Source organism: Bipolaris maydis (assembly GCF_028858645.1).
Source record: "Bipolaris maydis strain C4 unplaced genomic scaffold PSV08scaffold_9, whole genome shotgun sequence".
Classification (NCBI taxonomy): Eukaryota; Fungi; Ascomycota; class Dothideomycetes; order Pleosporales; family Pleosporaceae; genus Bipolaris; species Bipolaris maydis.
The window spans coordinates 1158871-1177418 of record NW_027093865.1 but is presented as its reverse complement, the minus strand read 5'-3'; the positions used below and the strand labels follow the sequence as shown (position 1 = coordinate 1177418).

The following is an 18548-nucleotide window of genomic DNA, read 5'->3' as shown; positions in this document are numbered from 1 at the left end:
AAATCCCCTACCATTTGATATCCTTTTTGAAAACAGGCACCTCCTCAAAGTTATCCACAGCCCACTTCACCTTGCCATCCCCCGTGACCCACGCACCTTCATCACTAGCCTTCAATCCCACGTTCTCATTCTCGCTAATCTCCTTCTTACTCACGCCAATAGGATCTTTCGCTAGCCAAACAGTCGGCGTCTTGCTTGAATAAGCTGGATGGAGGTATGCTTTCTTGACATCATCATCGCTGTACTCGGGTTCTTCGTTGTCAAAATCGCCATCACGGACCCAGATTTTCATCGCTGTGTGACTGGCGAATACGTGTGGTTGTAAGAAGCGCGCAAGGGGTGATATGACGTTTGGTGGCACACGCGTTTGTTCACTTAAACGAGCAACTCTTGACTCTGCGTGTTGCAAAGCATCTGACTCGCCTTCTTCTGCTGACGAGAGTAGGGGCGATTGTTCATCGTCCTCCGATTCGAGAGCAAGGTCTGCAGGAAGGTACTGCTCGAGTGGAGCAAAGTAGCGATTGGTGGTGTAGTTGAATATGGCCGTGGCAATAAATAGTAGCACAAGCATGAGCAAAGGGCCCCTGGCATTACGCAAGCTAAAGATGCCAATGAGGCAAAGCTCGGCAATGTAAATTCCCGTGAGAATGTGCTGGAGAGAAAGTGTGTAGGCATGTCCTTTGGTATCGATCTTTGGCTGCACAGTGTACAGCAGTTGGTATCGATAGCTCCAGTAGAAAATGACGAGGCCGATGGCAGCAAAGCCAAGCACAAGAGGAGCGATACAAGAGTACGCAATTGCTACAAACAATTAGTTGAATCGCAGCCCAGAAAGATCTAGTGCTAACATACCAATAATCACAAAGTTGACATACTTCGGAAACAGCTTGCCCCAGGCCATGCCTCTCAATGTCGTATAAGTCTTGTACTTTTGGCGAGGTGTCTTATCAATGAACCTGTCGTAGAAGATGTAGAAAAGGACGTCAGAGTAGTTCAAGATGTTGCTCGGAGCGTTTGTCAATGCCTGCACGACAAAGTACGTGAGGTAGGTATTTGATGCCCTAGGAAGACGTTCTGCCAGAAGTTGAGGTACTGAGCTTGGATCTTGTGCAATCTGAGATGCTACCGCAGCAGCTCCAGACGACAGCGTGGTGACAAGGAAGACTTGAAGTACTTGAAAGACATAGTGCCATTTCAGCACCTTGAGTTCAATCACAGACTTTGTAGGGTCTCCGAAAATCGTGAAAATATCTGAGATATTGTAAGTATCATCCAACATTTTTCACAAGGAGACTTGCATCTGAAGATATCTGGCACCCATCTGGCTAGAGCACTCAACAACAACGGGGGAATCAGGCCGCTCAGAAGGCTCATGAGGGAGGGCGGTAGTTTGTTGAGGAATGCAAGCCATTTAAAGTTTTCCGCCAAATACTGGATATTGGAGATAGCACCCACAATCGACACAGGAATGGACCAAAATATAATAGTGGCGATGACCAGGGAGAGCGCAATACCGCTTTGCGATATACGACGAGCGGGTGGCAGCACCAGATTAGACCAAACAACCTCGCTAGGCACGGTTCCTACAAATCGAGGGGTAAGAGAAAGAATGTCCGCGGATGCAATTTGTTGATATGCTCGCTGGGCTGCAGGCTGTGTGCGGAACTCGACGAATACTGCCGCTGCTCCGCCAAGATTCCCAGCGGTTTCGTTCGACTCGCGAGCTTTCTGTACTTCGTCCTCTTTCTCTTTGATCTGGTCTCGATAGTAGTTGATGCTGTCAACCTCCCTACCAACAACTGGTGTCTTCGACTTGTGGGTAGGTCTTAGGGACTTTTTCATCTGCTTCGGCAGCTGCTCGTATTTGATGTTGCCATTGTGGCTTTTCTTGACCTCCTTGTTAATATTCAGAACAAACGACAGCTCAGCACTTTCTAGCTTGTCAACTTTCGAATCCCTTTCGGAAACAAGAGATACAAGCTTATCGCCCTTGGTAACTGGCCAAATTCTGACTGCATCGTCACCAAAGAATCGCTGCATGTTGCCTTCATCGAGAGCTGCAGTAGGTGCTGAGAGGTAAAGAACAGTGCGTGAAGACAGTCTCTTTGCGTTGGTCTTTGACAGGTTCCACGCTTGTCGCAACCCTATGAGCCATAGTCTTTCGCGCGCAACCGTGAACATGACGAAGCTGAAGAAAACCCAAGCAACGACAGCATGAGCGTACAAGTGGTCCTTGTTCTTCACATTGCCAATACCAAGGCGATTCAGCTCCTTTGACGTACCCCCACCTGTCCAGTTCGCCGGCATAAGAATCGGCCAGGTAATGGCGGCGCCAACAACGCAAATGAAGATCAACGTCCGCAGGAAGCGAAGAAACAAGTACGAATCGAGCGACTGATGATATAGCACAAACTTATCGGGGAGTGTCCAGTATGTGTGAACCCAATCAAAGTAACCTGGTGACTTTTTACATGGCGTACGATGCTTTTCTTCGACAGTTCCAATGTACGTTCTTGGAGAGTAGATCTTGGGGAAGCTCGGCCTGATGAAGATGAAGATGACTACGTATAAAACGGCAACCACGGCTGTAGGGACAAATGCTGCAGCAAGTGCCGCGAATGAAGACGGACCCTTGGACTTCAGCAACGCGTAAAGTCAGTACCACGATATCAAATAACGCAGAGCATAGCCGTAAACACGTACCGACTGAGCATGAATGTTGTCGCTGCCTTGGGCGACAAACACCTTCTGGAGATCCATCACGGTAGGTTGATGTTGATACAAGTTAAGATCAGCAATAGGTCATGGCCGGAACCTTTCGTATACGGAGATTGGCGGAAGCGGGGGCAGCTTGAGTAGCTTCGAACTTTCGCAGTGTGATGGTTAGTGTTGTGGAGAGGATGCCGCCTGTCAGGAAGGCGGGACAATGACGTAGACGCGACGACTAGTAGGCGGCGCGATGTTACCAAGGCACGTGCAAGACCCCCCTGAAACGCCAATCAGACATAGTAAAGATAGGGTTCCAGCATTCGATGGCGTTATCATCCTAGTATAGGATCATTGACCCTGCAGTAGTTGCACTTACTATATGCAGGATGTATTGCCGTATTTCGCCTTGCCAGCCAGCCCTATACCATATGTCAAAGCGAAGTAATTGTGCTACAAGCATCCAATTGTTGGAATCGCTCAGTACAAGATTATATGTGCATATCGCAGCTTAAAACACAATCTAAGAAACAATCATCGGTGTATATACATATACAACATTATATACACAGTCTGGTATCTGTACAATCCAACCCTGATAAAAGGCAACCTAATATTCAAACGCCGGATGGATGAGTACAAAAGAAAAAAAATTCAAACGCCTAGTAAATGCAATGCGCTATAAAAGATATTCAAAGCCATAATAGCCATTTGACAACGCTCCAGCCAACGCCAAAGACGCGCTTCACCGATCCAACAAGCACAACGGTAAGCCACAGGCACCACATGAGACCGACGAGCGCCCACTCTACCAGCATCCAGCCAAGGCCTCGCATCCATCTCATTCGGCGCTTCCGTGCTCTGATCATGCGGTCAATCTCGTCGGTAATTTGCTTGACTTGGAGTGATCCCTGGCCGGATACTTCGCTCGTGACATGCACAGCTTTGTCGCCGCCTTCCAAGATACGAGGCATAAGATCTGAATCCACAGTCGATTGCAAGGTAGATATTTGTCTCGTCAGCTGCTGAATAGCCTTGTTACGGAAGCTTTCGAGAGTTGATTGCAAAGCTTTAGTAGAAGCCTCGAGGTCTTTGACTAATATGCGTGCAGCCAAAACATGTTCTTGCTTGCGCGGAACGGGATACAGTTTCGTGTTTGTCAAAGCAGCTGCACGTACGAGGAAGTAAGAAGGTGGGTTTCGTGCAGTGTGGGCGCGGCGTACGATTTCGTTCGCTTTGACACCAGAGCAGACGAACAACGCGCGAACACGAACAATGTCTGCTTGTGTGATGATGTCTGCACTAGTCTTACGGTCAACGGCTTGATCATCGCTGTCGGCAATGCTCCAATGTCTTCCGTTCATTCCTGGTCTCGAACCACTGGCTTTCCTGTCTTGCACATTCCTCAGGCCAGCAGCAGGCAGGCCGCCTGTATCACTATGATTGGCAAGTGATTCTTCAAGTCGTTCTTGACTGTTGTTTGGGCCGAGAGTGACAGAGCCCTGAGAAGAACGATCGGATATGGTACTTAAATCCATACGTGGGGGCAGAAGTCGATCAATGCGAGGGGAACGGCTACCCTTCCGGTCTCGAGTCTGACGCGAAATGTGATGTTCTTCATCGGAATCTTCATTGTCAAAGGCGTGAACAGGGCGGAAAGATGGGAGGTCGAGACGGCTACGGTCCTTTTGAAAAGAAACTCTGCTGCCCTCTGTGCCTCCTGTATTTGTACGGGCTATCGATGGTCGTTTGCTCTGTTTGGCTCGAGTAGAGCCATTGTCATCGTCGAACTCTACCGAGTTGCTGTCAGACATGGTTTCCGAATCCGAATCGTCCGCTCGATCACGTCTAAAGATGATATCCCCAACTTTTGTGCCTTCATGCTTGACGCCCTTGAAGAATCGTGTAACAGCAGACTGTGGTTCCTGGGCCTCTCTGCGACGTAGTTTATCTGGGCTGGGCAAACTGTTGACACTGTCGTTCTTCCGATGGCCGAGGAGGTTCATTACAGCACCTGGCGCGGCCAGTATCGCTGTTCCAATATGTTTGTCGTCCGCAATCTCGCCACTATTTTGATGAGATTTCCCCTTCCTGTCTGTGCCAGAAGAGCCTGGTCGTCCCTCATGCTGGCTTTCCTCGCTGTGGTCATGCGAGTGGAAAATGCTGTTGAACTTGTGTCGCTTAGGTTTTCTCGTCTGTGAATTGGATCGGCTTTGTGGTGGCGAAGCTTCGCTGCCAATATATGGGAATCGTTTGGTAAGGGGTGTGTTTGGAGCAGTACTGTCTTGCTGCTCATGTGAAGATCGTGGCTCGGCATCGTCGCTAGACAAATTCAGAGGTTTGCGTGGCGTAGGCGAAATCTTGAAATTGCTGTGGTCCTTGAGATACGAGAAACCATTTGAAAACCGCGGAACATCTAGTGAGTCACGAGTAGGCTTGTCATCCATCACGACGTCTCCGTTACGACCCCACTTGTCAGGTGTGTTGGGCGACATGGTTAATGGTGACTTGGCTTGGAACTCCTTGGCCTGCTGCTCCAAAAGCAGAGCAAGCGGTCCGGTGTTGTGTTCCGGGTCTGTAGCCACACGGATCTTGCGCCTCTTTGTGTCAGACTCTGACCCAGAGCTATCAGGCTCGTCATGGTTCCGTAACCTTGAACCTCTTCTGGAGTGCTTCCCGCCCCTGGGGCTATCTGTGCGAAGCGCTGGAAGCAATCTTCTCTTACGTCCGCGCTCACTTGCTTTATCACTCTCATCACCCGTTGTATGATCAAGTGCGATGGCAGGCAATGCATCAGCCCAGCTCTTTCCTCGCTTGTCACCAAGTTCTTTGCTAGTACGCACTTGGAGGGAATCTCTAGGTTGTGCCTCCTTGGGCGGAAATAGTTTTTGGCCACGCCGGTTTTCCACAAGTGTCTTGTTGTCGCCCTGCTCTAGCCAGTACGCATCCGCAAGAAGTTCTTCTGGGGTGAAGAACCAGCCTTTGTGCGGCCTTGGGGGCTTACTGGGTGGAGCGGTGATTTCATGGTCTTGATGGATATTGGGCAAATGTACGGCATCATTTCGACGGTATCCAACACGTTTGGCATGCTGCTCAATCTGGTCAACCCAATCGCGCACCTGCTGAACGTCCTCGAACTCTTCTGGGGGGTGTTCCAGAACTACACGCTCGCGAGCTCTGATACGGCGATTACGGATGAACTGTAGGGGGTTATAGGCCCGACCGAGGTCGTGCTGTTTGCCAGCGTGCGACGGAGTACGGGTGAGATGCGCTTGGGTACTGCCTGGGGAGCTGCTTGACGTAAAGATGAAGTTGCCCGGAGCACTGGCGTCGGGCTTTAGAGGTGGGAGGAAATTCAGTAGGCGCAGATACTCCATTTGAAGCTCGATATATGCCTTGGCCTTGTTTACTCGCGCAAGTGTAGAAGCAGATGGATTGATAGACTGTGAGCCTGGAAACGCCATCGAACCGCTCCCCTGCATGGACGTAGACATGTGCCGCGACGGGGAGCCTCTGCCGCCCATTGGGGATATGTTCCTCGAGACTCGTCGTTGCTCGTTGAGATAGTGTCTTAGACTGCCGCCAGCAGCATAGTTGGCAAAGCTACCTTCACGTTGCGACCCCGATGCAGCGCGCGGCTGAGATGCGAGCAGCTGGCCGGTATTGATGTTTCTGCGCCGGCTCTCGCTGAGGTTGAGGGCCATGTGCACGAGGTGGGTGGGATCGATAGCCTGCCGCGCTGGCTCTGGCTCTGTCCGGGGCGAAGGGTCTCTGTCGTGGCTTGCAGACGGCATCTGGTGTACGCTCCGCCTAGTCCTGTCCATGTTTGTGTCGTCGCCGTGGTGTTCTCGAGATGCGCCCAGCACGGAACTTCGCTTGTTGTCGCGTGTTCCCTGGTATCGCGAGCTGCGCTTGCCTTTTGAGTCGTCGCCATGAGCATCGCGATGGCCATGGCGCTGTCGAGGGCCGCTAGGAAAGGTCGAGTCGAGGAGAAAGCCGCCACTTCGTCGTGGGCGCTGCTTGCGCTGAGCAGAGTCGTCGTTGTCGCCGCTCATCATGGCTATTCCCAGGCCATGGGGGGCATCATTGCTGGGTCGTGAATCCTGGCTCCGCCGTGGCGAAGAGCTCCCCTCGCCATTGTCGGTATTCGTGCCCGCGTTGCTGGCAATGTAAGTGTTTGACGAAGCCGTCCAGCGGTCCGAGTCTCCAGAAGGACGGCCATGGCTAGAAGGCGCCGACATGTCGTGGGGTTACGGCTTCGGCTTCGGTTGGGTCACCTGGGGCGGCCAGGGGGCGAGCGCATGGCGATGACGACGGCTGCGCGGCGCAGAGACGGCTCGTGTGGTGCTTGTTTGGCGGGCAGTCGAGATGGGCGACTGGAGATGCACTTGTAAATCCTACGCAGCAAGTGGAGCGCGCACCATGTCACACGTGGGGTGGGTTGGGACGACGCAATCCTTGTGGCCGACGACGACAACGTCCTGTCCTGTAATTAGGCTGGAATCCATAGTACCCGTACCGTCGCTTGTTGCCCCCTGTCGTCCACCCCATCGTCCACAGGTGGGTCCATGGCTGCTCAAGCCCTATTCCACCATGCTTTCTCTTGTCCGGTCCTGCTGTTGTTGAATGGCATCGCGCAAACTTTTGCTGCAATTTGCACTTTCATCCGCCACACGATTGTTGACGTCACCTCATTGCTGCGCTGCTGACTGCAGACCCTAGCACTAGCACATTGCTTCCACTGAAATCAAGCAACAACTCAGACACCCCATCACTTTCGTGTCTCCTGTGTAAGACGAGATCAAGATGCCGGATTGAATGTGTCCTGGCGACCCAGTGTTACGGCATCAACACTGGATACGCCAGCAAATCGATATCAAATGTCCTGTAGCTGCCATGCTTCATCGGTCAATGCCCCAAGTCCTGCATGGGCCATTTGCAACAGAAACCGAGGCAAAGTACTCGTGCCTGCAAGTCAACATTGTTGCAACAGCCCTATGGCTATTGGACGGCACATTTGATTATCAAAAAAATCACCGTCTGCATCAAAGCGTATTGGCCATGTTACATCCATAATGCCTAAATACCTGGGCAAACCCACTCCATCCCATGCTAAGCCTCAAATACAGAGAGAGGGCCATGGGGTCGGTCAAAAGCACGATCAACCTGAAAATACCACAGTGCAGATCAGGTACACCTGATGAAAAAAAAGAACATGCAACTATCTTGCATAGGAGGGTGGTGTGAGGAGCACACCTTTGCGTTCGAGAGCCTTGATCGAGCTTCGACGGGCCTACCCGGTGCTAGTGATTGACAGCCAGGGCCCTCAATGAACCCTTGTGTTTCAATTTCAATCTCCCAACCACAGCAAGCTAGACCCGCCCCCAAGACACTTGTCGCACGCTCAGCTCATGCCTTTGAAGATAAAGAGACTGCTGCACCGCATTCCGGTATCGGTGTAGATCGCCATGATGCATCTCACACGGCGTTGAGGGCTGCTTGGCTCTCGCTTTTGTAACCCGAGAGTAAGACGGAGGCTGAGGCTGAGCAAAAGTACATCTACTGACTGCTTGGGTGAGCCGACAATCGACAGGGCATAATAATACTGAATGGAAATTTGGTGCAGATAAACTTCACATGGACGCAAAAAGAGACCCTTGTCCCCAACCACCCGCTTTCACATGACGGGCAAGTAGCCAAACACAACAGCACCAGGTCTGTAGCGAGGTGTTGAGGCCTTTGCGAGGGCCACGGTTGACTGGCCTTTTTATCGGTGTCGAGTGAGAATCCTTCAGACATGAAACACTGGGTCCGGTCAAGTACCAGCTACAGTAGAGCCTAGCAATTGATAAGCGTCTTCTCGCACCTTTGGCCCGGCTACGGCGTGTGGAGCACGGGGCGGGGAAAAGGCTGACATGTCGCGAGCTGAGCCTGTCAGGGTCGCACTGCGAAGGCGCCTGAGGATTGTCAGATGAATGTCGCTGGTAAGTAAGTAGTGCTGGGCCGAGGAGGAGCAGAGGCTAAGAAGGTTTCGATGGGAGCAACCGTTTGCAAAGACACGATCGATGCCCCGCGATCAGCGTTGTCTGGTAGGGAGCCAATATGGTACCGCATGCTTGGGTGGGTGGTGTGGTGTGCTATGGGTCGAGACGGTGAAATAAGGTTTCGTGGCAGGTGGACGTCAGCCTCGGATCAACTAGCCAACCGGTCTTACCTGTACGCCCATTTCCCATTCTTCGTAACCAAGTCCAGGCTGAGGGCGAAGGAGCCAGGCGCATGCGAGGCGGGAGATCAATGGGCGGGCTAGCCCATCAGCCTTGTCTTCGTATACCCAGATTACGCTCCACCAAGACGGCTGTCTGTCTCATCAGCCATGGCTGTAAGCCCTGGCAGCACGCGGCCAGCACAACAGGCGGCGCCCCAGAGGGCCACGCAAGCGTGAGGTTGCAGGGACGAGGTGCGTCGCGGGCGTGCAGGCCAGTGTTTTCCCAGCTGGAGTGGAGGCTTGGTGATGGACGCATTGGATCGTGGATCGGCACGTCTGCGTAAAACAAACCAGACCCCTCCGGCCGCTGATTCGCCGCTGCCCCCGGCTCCGCTTAGGCTGGCAGAGAGGCGGACTGTTCCACTACTCGGACGCGGCAAGGCTGAAGAGTAAACGGGCGAGTCAAAACAGGGCCGGGTGCTGATGGTCGCCATGTCAGAAGCAGCACCCCCTCCAAGGGCGCAGTGCCGTCACAGTGACAGTGCGCCTGGTGCCGGAGGGGGGTGTTGGGACGGCTGCGGCTACCATGCCATTGTACCGTGGCAGGAGGGTGTTTGGCTGCACCATGTGTGTAGAGGACGTCCTGTAGCTGGTCTTGCGTGTCTCGTGAAATTCGGCGTATGGCCCAGGAGCGCATCCAAATAGGAAAAGCATGACCGAGCTTGCGACCACAGCCAGCCGGCCCTCTGTCCTCTGCCCCGGTAAGCAAGCAAGCAAGCAAGCAAGCCCGCAAGCCCGCAAGCCCGCAAGCCCGCAGCCCTCTGCGACTCCTGGACTCGCCGTTCGCTGCGATACCCGGCATGATCCGAGCAAGGTTTGGACGGCATTCATCGTTTCTTTTTTTATTATCTCGACCGGCTGGCCTGGAAACCGGTCGAGCTGTACGCGGCAGGCCGGGTTGATTCGCCCTCTACCAAGGCATGTCGTTCAACCTGAAGGCCATGTCCAATAAGCACCCGGCTCGCCAGCTTGCCGCTTATGGCGTGGCTTGCAGCTCAAGGTTCACCCACTCATGAAGGGAAACGAGGCTGACTGCGCCATTCCAGCCTTGTGCGCGCACTCCGCTGGGCCCAGCAAAAATCGGGATATCTTGTTGCCTGGCCCCCGCGCTGTCCAAGGCCGTCTTGGAGGCACGTCGCGAGCACCCCAGCTGTTCACTTGACACTGCAGACTGCCTAATCCTGTCCGATTTAGCTGCCGTTAGACCTACGGCGCCCGCCCCACCAAGCATTCCAGCCCAGCTCCGACTTCCTTGCTCGCTTTTGGGACGGAACAAGACGGTTCCGCAGTCTCCCAGCCGTCTGAATCCCCTAGCATATCATCATCAACAACAAAGTATATGCCGCCATCAAGATCCAGGGCAAGAATGAAAGCAGGAGCGCCGCCAAAGACTCCCACCACTACAACCACTACCAGCGCTAGCGAAGCAGTAGAGCCGTCTCCAGTTTCAAGGGAAACCGTCGTGACAGCTCCTGCTGTTGACACGACCCCCAACACCTCTCCTGCATTTGGACCCAGCTCAAAGACGCCGTCTCGCAGAGTATTGCGACTCAAGTGCCCGGTATGCTCCGACTATCCCGACGGCTTCCGCAGCGAGCATGAGCTGCGGCGCCATACCAACCGCGTCCATAAGAAGGTGCGCAAGGTCTGGGTCACCATTGACACTTCGCCGGATAAGTCATTCCTCGCAAACTGCAAAGCCTGCCAGACCGGGAAACGATATAATGAATGCTACAACGCTGCAAGCCACCTCCGGCGCATGCATTTCCATCCCCATAAACGTGGCGAGAGAAAAATGACGGCAGCAGAAGCTCGACGTGGCGGTAAGCCTGGCGACTTGGACCCTCCCATGGACGTGCTAAAAGCAAATTGGTTACGAGAGGTGGACGAGGTGCTGGACGATGGAAATGAGCAGACCGAGGAGGACGCTCCTAATGCATCCTTGTCGCCGCCCCAGATGGTGTCGCCGCAATCACAACAACAGTCGGTGTCCAACAAGTCGGATGGCCAAGCACCACCCACACCAACCACGCCCTCGACCCGATCGATGGCGATAGACAGCATCGTGGACAAGGTGGACGCATCCTGAGCACCAAGTGCTCACACTAGGTGGCGCACTAACCGTAGCATTCAGAGGCGGAGGTCTACGACGGGGAGAGGGCCTTGCCGAGAAGATAACTATCAGGCACGCTCGTTGCAATACGTCTTCTCACCAGGCGTCTCTTGGCAAACGGAGCGGCTACCTTGGTTGAAGAGAAAAGGGAAGAATGCGAGGTCATGTTACTCAGTCGCACTCTGCAACCCACCGGACTAGGCCAAGAGACTTTGGGTTGTTTGTCGGATCGGTGCTCAAGTCGCTCCTCTGCGAAAAGTGTTTTGATGTTCAAGGCGTCGAGGTGTTGCAAGGGACGACTAAGTATAGGGAGCATGTCGGGACGGACCAGGCCTCCCAGTCAAGGCATCCAATGGCGTTTATGAGTGTAGCCTGAAGCTGCGAGTTCGTGTGTTCTAAGACAGGGCCCTGAATGTGAAAATGTTAGTCTTTACGTATGTTTGCGTCATGCACGTGGTGGTAGTGGCGACAAGAGCGCCGTATCATTCAAGTTGGCGATGAAAAGGCTGGCAAGGGCGAAAGCTGTCATTTGTGCAGGTAATCCAGACCTTGGAAGAAAGGTGCACAAGGTTCGTCTGGTCCAGAGGACAGATGATGTGAAGTGCAATTAAGACGTAAGTATGTCGATCAACGAAGGGGTAGTGGCGGGTTCAGTATTGCCGTCCGTCAAATGGGCTCGTGCGCAACAATTTGTCTGCTGCACTGTCGGCCAGGATGTGCTGCCTCGCTGTTCCATAGCCCTACACATCCAATATCAGCAGACTGCAATGGCCCTGCCGCCTACGAATCACACACGCTATACGGGCCCTTCTTGCTGCAAGGAAAGCGCGTGCCGTCTGCGGTAGATAATACCGTAGATTAACAGGTAGCGTGCGGCGTGGGGAGGGGCGCATGCAAGCAAGCGATGGCCTTCCGACGAGCATACCGTAACTATGTCAACCTGGGCAAACTGTACAGCATTCCGCCTTGGGGCATCGTACCACCCTATGGTCTAATCAGGCCACAAAGTAACTCTGTAAACCTTGGCAATCTGTACTTGCGCGGCCAGTCTAAGCATCCTGCGGGCTGGGCCTACTTTGAAGATGGCTCTGTCTTCATCCTGCCCTTTGGATGGTGCGCCCACGACGCCTTCGAGTCGCGTATGAGAATTGCTGCGCACTTTATCAATGGCCCTACGCCAAGGATGCAGCAGATACGGGCCAAGAATCCGCATATGAAGCGTGTCGTCGTCATCAAGTAAGTCGGGTGGGCGCGGCTGTGTTTTTTTTCTTACAAGGCGAATGCGCTGACTGGGGCCCTTTAGCAAGGACGGCAGACACATACGCAATAATACGCTTCGTATCCTAGCCCGCAATGCCCAAGACGGACAAAGAGTGTCTGTCGTTGATCCGCTGTTTGAAAACGTCGAATTAAGCCTTGATCCTACCGGGAGCCACCCAGTTTCGGCCCGCTTCAATGATGCTCCGCAGTTGAGGTACGAATACCGACTACAGAATAGTCAGGCTTTGGAGACCTTTCGAGGCACACTGATTGGGGGTATTCTACAACCTAACGTGCGTCTGGGGAATGGTCTGCACCTATCGAATAAACCTGAGATATTGAAACCGCAAATAACTGCGAAGAGGCGGGCGCGGAATCAGGAAGCCAGAAGACTTAATGAAAGAGAGCATCTGTCATCGAATTTACCCGTGAAGCAACCGCATCAGTTAAACATGCCGTTTTCGAGAGAGCGAACACCACCCGAGCGCCTGGGGAGGTCGACGCCCCCACTACGAAAGAGTCCCCGAGATCTCGACCTTGAACGTCGAGAAGCTCAAATAGCAAAGAGAGAGCAGGAACTCATACAGTTGCAGCAGCAGTTACTTCAGACCATGCAAGCTCAAAGTATCAAATCAAACCAAGAGAAAATACATGGAAAGCAAACACACGACTCACCCGACCCCGAGACCGAAACAAAACTCGCAGCCATCGAAGCAAGAGAACGAGCACTTGAGCAAAAGGAAGAGCTCCTACGCTACAAACGCAAGACCTGGCTTCTAGAGCAAAAACTCGCACAAGTCACAGCTCGTTCTCCGCCTCGTCATAGGCTTCGTGAAACCGAGGCGTCCGCGCAAGAGCGTGATGGAGATGTCTCATCCAACACTGAAATGGAGCAAGAAGCTAGTTTGGAATCGGGATTTAACGGTACGAATCAAGGTCGCCCTAGGGGTTATAGTCTTGATGATACGACGCCGCCGGAGGCTCTTGAGAGATTGAGATCGAGTATCCAATTGCCTACCAGGAGGATGATGAGGATCGGTAGGGAGACTCGACGGCGGTGAGCTCTATCAAGTCTCACATCTCAAAAAAGACCACAGTCTCTGCCACTTTCAAGAGTAAAGTCTTGCAACGAAAGTCACATCATCTTCTCACAACTGCGTCAAACCTTTGAAATTCCTCAAAAAAGCCAACTCACTTTGTTGGATGGCTTGATAGACACAAGGAGAAAGAATATTCAAGAGAGCTGAGGAATGCATCTAGGTTAGCTATTTGGATCTTTTGTAAATAGTACTGTATTATGAATGTCTCGACTCTCACATAGCGATACCCTGTAAATACATATGTAACAGCATCAAGATAGATTCGTCTCCTTCTTACATGCGCGGGTTCACCACATATTATTGCCATCTCCTCTTCAATTCCAGATCATACATACTATGTAACACACATATCGCACACTTGTACTCCGACCCAGCCATCCTCACTCCTTTCCCTCTTTTCCCACAAAAACCACCGTAAACACACACCCCTCGATCCCTTCCAACCAGAAAAAAAAACCCCCACAACAACCCTCATTCCCAATGCCAACTCCAGCCCTCCCCCTTTTCACACTCATCTGACTAATTACCCGCTTACACCGATATACCCCATTTATACTCTCTCTCACCCCATCTCATCGCGATCTCGACCGCAGCCACACGCACACACACACGCCACTTTCCCCCCCCCTTCTCTTCCGCCGCCGCCGCCCCCCCGGTCCTCTAACCAGAAAAGCAATAAAAGACTAAAAAGAGAAAAGAGAGCAAAACGCAGTGGCAAATGAGACACTGAAAAAGAAAGAAAAATGCACGCAAATAGAGGGCGGTTTCTAAAAGAAGGGGGAGACGACATTTGGTTTCACCGATTTGTAAAATACACACTCGCTTTTGTTTCACGGTATTTTTTGTTTTCTTTACTTGGGGGTTGCTTGACTACTTGGTAAAGGAAATTTTGGCTTTGAAGGGTGGGGGGGACTTTTGATGTCTTTTTTTTTGAAAATAATTGTACGCTGGGTTTAATTGAGAATGTATCTATATATATATATATATATATGTGGGTGTGTTTATGATTTTTGTGTGTGTGCGAAAAGAGTTTAGAAGAAAGAAGAAGGATGGTTGCGAACGACTAGATCGGTCGATTGCGCAATGGAAAAAGGGTACCGGATTTGCTTTTGTCCTTTCCATCGGTAGTGTAAAAGGCGAGGTGGGGGAAGATATCCTGTAGCTTTATTACAAGATGTGAATTTTCTATCTTTACACAAAAATTCTCTTCTCTGCACCCCTTTACCTTACTTTCCTCCGGTATCTTGGTGGGTGTGACGAGATACGAATAACAACGGTTGGGGCGTTGGAGGGGTGGGAAACGGGGGTTGGGGTCGAAGAAAGAGATTTTTTTTTAAAAAAAAACCAGAAATTGAACAATAATACTAACAAGGGACGTTAAGTAGTAGTAATAGTATTAGGAGCGAAATATTGTCCACGTTATTTTTCTTTTCTCACACTTCCCAACTTGGTAACTTTTCTCCGTTCATGTCGATTACCGTCCGCGGAAGCAGACACATGTACACATGAACACCGCGGAACTGGAAGCGCAACATGCAACATTTCCTCACTTTACCTGACTCGTTCCTCCTTTATTTCCTCCTGGACTAGCCCTCCTCACTTTTTCTATCGCTTGATCCCCACATTAAAAAAATTTCCGCGGAATATGCGCACGTAGATGCCTCATGTGTGTGTGTGTGGTTCTACGGATAGTTTTTCCCTGTTCGGTTCATTACAGGTCACTCCCCCCCTTTTTTCGCATTGTGGACTGGGGAGTTGCCCCATGGGGCAATGGAGGCGACGAGTATAGAGTTGGTGATGTGCGGTCGGGTGTAAGCTAGGTGATCGGTGGTCGTATTACTAGTTGGTGTTTGGTCGGGAGTCGGTAGTCGTCGGTGGTCGGTGATGTTTGTCGGTGTTACTCGGTGGTAACTTTTCTGTAGGCTGGGCGATCGGTGACAGTAGGGAGCGTTTGTCGGTGAAGTGATGTGTGTTCGGTCGGTGGGTGTTCGGTGGGATTTCGTGTAAGTTTTGGCGATCGGTGGTGGCAGCGCGGTATACGGGAGGTTAGGGCGTGGGAACTCGGGGGTGGGGCGGGGAGGTCGCGGGAATAGTAGGGCTGTACGTAGGGATCGACTGTGCGTGAGATTCTAGACATGCACGATGCCGATTCCACGTGCGTGTGTTTTTTTGCCTTTGCGGGGGTTGTAGGCGGTGAGGGAATGCGATGTGTTGGCCCCTTTCTTTTGATGATGGGTTGATTTTTGGCTTTTTTGAAGGGCTGTTGTTTAAGTATAGTACTCAGATTTCAAAGAGATCGAGTTTGAAATATTCATGTGTATATTTGAACAAAAGTATTTAGATTCTATGGTACATGGGGTTTTCTGCCTCTTGGAAGATATTGTATACGGTATAGGTGTTTGCTTGGAAAGGGAACATGAAACAGAGAAATAAACAAAGTACGTGAGTAAATAGAATCTACGCCAGTACATCACTGGACGCAAGCAAACACTCGCCAAAAACTTTTTGGTATACCAGATGACCTCCTTTGAACATTTCAAATTCGTACCAATATCGTCATGGGTGGATATGGACGTCGTTCCATTGTTTCGGCGGCGTGCATCCCATTTCCAGTTCTCTGTCGATTACAGGCTCCACTTGCACACTGGTTTCCGTCATGATGTTTATTCCATTTGCTTGTTGCAGTGGCTTCATGATGGAATCTTGCGATCCTGTTCGCGTGACATTCTCGTCATCGTAGTCGGTGGCATCGTGGCGTGATCGCGTCATGTAGCTGCGTGTGCAGTGGTGCTCGACTATGCGAGATAGCCTGCGGTTCCCACCTGTGATTGTGATGGTGCATGAGGTGGCGGGGGGCTCCTTGGAATTCATAGACTGGAGACCGTAGCGCTCGGTATCGCCCGGGCGCACGTTGTTCGTAAGTGTTATAGTGGCGGTCCTATTGTATTGGCCAGTGCTCAAGTCTCCAGATACCAACACTCGTCTGGTTAGGGCGTACAAAAGTGCATCAATCCACCCGCAGGATGTGAGGAGGCAGCCCGAGACGACGAAGAAGAGGTCTGGCATAGGCTGACCCGTCATGGCGACCATACGCCCTACAGCAATGGGCAGAGTTAAGATGACGTAGACGGCGGGATACATGACCATAAACTTTGTTGCTCGTGATAGCTTGCGGGTGTCGTTTGCCATGATGCTCTGGATGCGGCCACGTAGATGGAAAAACAGGTGTGCGTAGATGATGATGGTGCCAAACTCGACAATGAAGATCCAAAGATAATGTAGCCAGAGGCGTTCGTCTTGAAATTCGTGTGACACCCAACACTGTTGCCAGTCAGTTTCACAATTCCCAAGTCTATGGCCCAAACAAAACGTACCCATCCTGCAGCGCGAGCAAAGTATCGGTCTTGGTGCATTGCTGGTCCCAGCATTGTGAGAAACAGTGCAAAGGACCAAATCAACAAAATCGATATGACAAACCACTTGAACGGCATTTTGTATCCTTTGACCACACCTAGCCAGGTGTGAATAGCAATGGCAAGGACGAAAAAGCCACTCGAAACATCACCGATGTGGAGGAACCAGCCCTGGACGAAGCACGCCCTAGTAGGAGCGACAATCTTGTTAAGCCTTAACCAATGGAAGGATATGGCAAAGGCAGTCGATTGCTGAAGATCCGCAAGAAGTAGGTTATAGATGAGAATGACATATTGGTTGTATCCGACATACTGCCTGTAGTGTTTTCGCCAAGACACCATTCGCTGGGTGATGAATGCAAGTAGGGTAGTTACTGATACCAAGCTCATCATGGCGAATACGGCTATAGGAATCAAGCCAGCTTTGTAGACAGGCGTGAGTGGGTCTGAGGCGGGTATGCAAGGTCAGTGTGATTCGAACGACATGGGCGTGTGTAGTACGTACCCATGTTGTTGGAAATTGAGCTGTCCCGCTGTCTGGACACAAGGAGTGCCGGTTCGGAGAGTGTGTCGGCCATGTTGTCGGATGTTGCGTTCTTGATAAGAATGAATTGGCTCGTAGTGGGGCAGGTAGGTATGCGTTTCTTAGTTTATGCAAGCACCATGGTCGGTAAGTAGACGATTTCCGATTCCTTTGGCAAAACAAGGCAATGTTGTGGCTCGGATGTATCCAGTGAACAGCTTTAGACGTTTCGATCCACGGGTCGTTCCAGGAGTACGGAGGAGGTTCCAGGAGTACGGAGGAGGTTCCAGGAGTACGGAGGAGGTTCCAGGAGTACGAAGGAGGTTCCAGGAGTACGGAGGAGGTTCCAGGAGTACGGAGGAGGTGCCAGGGTCCCTTTAATGAATGTTGCGACGGATGGAGGAGGTTAGACAGTTGATGCCATACGCTGGCGCAAAGGCGGTTCTTAGCGCTAGAGAAACCTTCCGTCAGACTACCCCGGACAATGGGTCAAGGTGGAGGGTGGAAATATCAAATATGGCCCGAAGGCTAGTTGGGTGGAGTCGGGCGCCTTGTTATGACAATGATGGATAGTCGGGAACAAGGGGACCGCCCAATCGACTTCTGAATTGCCGAAACGGACATGCAGGTGGGCCAGCCCTGACATTTAGCACTGGGTCCGCGGGCATTCGATGATCGCCGAAAGTAGCGCAGTACTTACGCTACCTGTGCAGGGGTGAATAGAGCAGAGTTCGCGTTCCTGGGCCACACAGCTGTTAGCGGCCGCTCCTTGTCCATCACCCATTCGCATTGATAATCTAGCGCATGTCCCTTTTTGGGCAGGGGGATGCTTTCCTCAGACGCCAAACTACATTCACCAGTGAGGCGCCATGTGGCCGTGCTCATCGAGAGAGGCTCTGTGCTGCCGTAGAAGCAATGTTGACATGGCGTGAAGCAATGAGCAAGTGGCAGCATGCCAGCCAGGTGGCGCGACGTTGTTGATCCTGCTGCGACCGAGTTTCACGCGACACGGGATAGGGAATGAACAGCAGTCAGATACCACGTGGAGCACGGCCCTGACACAGCTGCACATGGCAGCTGGGATGTTCTTCAAGAGCAGTCAGTCTTGTCTGTGCTGTGCAGAGACTGGGAGCGAATGAGATTGCCAACAGCCATACGACAGTCGTAT

At 51.9% G+C, this 18548-nt stretch overlaps 4 protein-coding genes across 4 annotated transcripts; 2 read left to right on the top strand and 2 right to left on the bottom strand.

Annotated features, from left to right (window-relative positions):
- Window positions 1-7: 7 nt before the first annotated feature.
- PSV08DRAFT_182256 (uncharacterized protein) lies at window positions 8-6947 on the bottom strand (the record flags this gene model as incomplete). Its single annotated transcript, XM_066091890.1, has 5 exons — window positions 8-801; window positions 853-1251; window positions 1287-2637; window positions 2704-2748; window positions 3519-6947. 5 exons carry the CDS (start codon window positions 6945-6947, stop codon window positions 8-10), a joined length of 6018 nt encoding a protein of 2005 aa, XP_065948928.1.
- Window positions 6948-9623: 2676 nt separating this feature from the next.
- PSV08DRAFT_372129 (uncharacterized protein) lies at window positions 9624-11060 on the top strand (the record flags this gene model as incomplete). The annotated part of the gene is made up of 2 exons (XM_014228467.2): window positions 9624-9672; window positions 10261-11060. 2 exons carry the CDS (start codon window positions 9624-9626, stop codon window positions 11058-11060), a joined length of 849 nt encoding a protein of 282 aa, XP_014083942.2.
- A 758-nt stretch (window positions 11061-11818) lies between these two features.
- PSV08DRAFT_363374 (uncharacterized protein) lies at window positions 11819-13426 on the top strand. Its single transcript, XM_014228466.2, has 2 exons — window positions 11819-12320; window positions 12388-13426. Exons 1-2 carry the CDS (start codon window positions 11989-11991, stop codon window positions 13403-13405), a joined length of 1350 nt encoding a protein of 449 aa, XP_014083941.1. The 5' UTR covers window positions 11819-11988; the 3' UTR covers window positions 13406-13426.
- Window positions 13427-15706: 2280 nt separating this feature from the next.
- Window positions 15707-17435, bottom strand: PSV08DRAFT_410602 (G protein-coupled glucose receptor regulating Gpa2-domain-containing protein; the record flags this gene model as incomplete). Its single annotated transcript, XM_014228465.1, has 3 exons — window positions 15707-16765; window positions 16819-17303; window positions 17363-17435. The coding sequence occupies 3 exons, from the start codon at window positions 17433-17435 to the stop codon at window positions 16001-16003; spliced, it is 1323 nt and encodes a 440-aa protein (XP_014083940.1). The 3' UTR covers window positions 15707-16000.
- Window positions 17436-18548: the final 1113 nt, after the last annotated feature.

What these genes read in the sequence shown, in the direction of transcription:
- PSV08DRAFT_363374 (XM_014228466.2), top strand. Translation starts at nt 11,989, where the DNA reads ATGGCCTTCCGACGAGCATACCGTAACTATGTCAACCTGGGCAAACTG. An exon ending in AAGCGTGTCGTCGTCATCAA is followed by an intron (nt 12,321 to 12,387) that starts GTAAGTCGGGTG and finishes GGGGCCCTTTAG; the next exon opens with CAAGGACGGCAGACACATAC.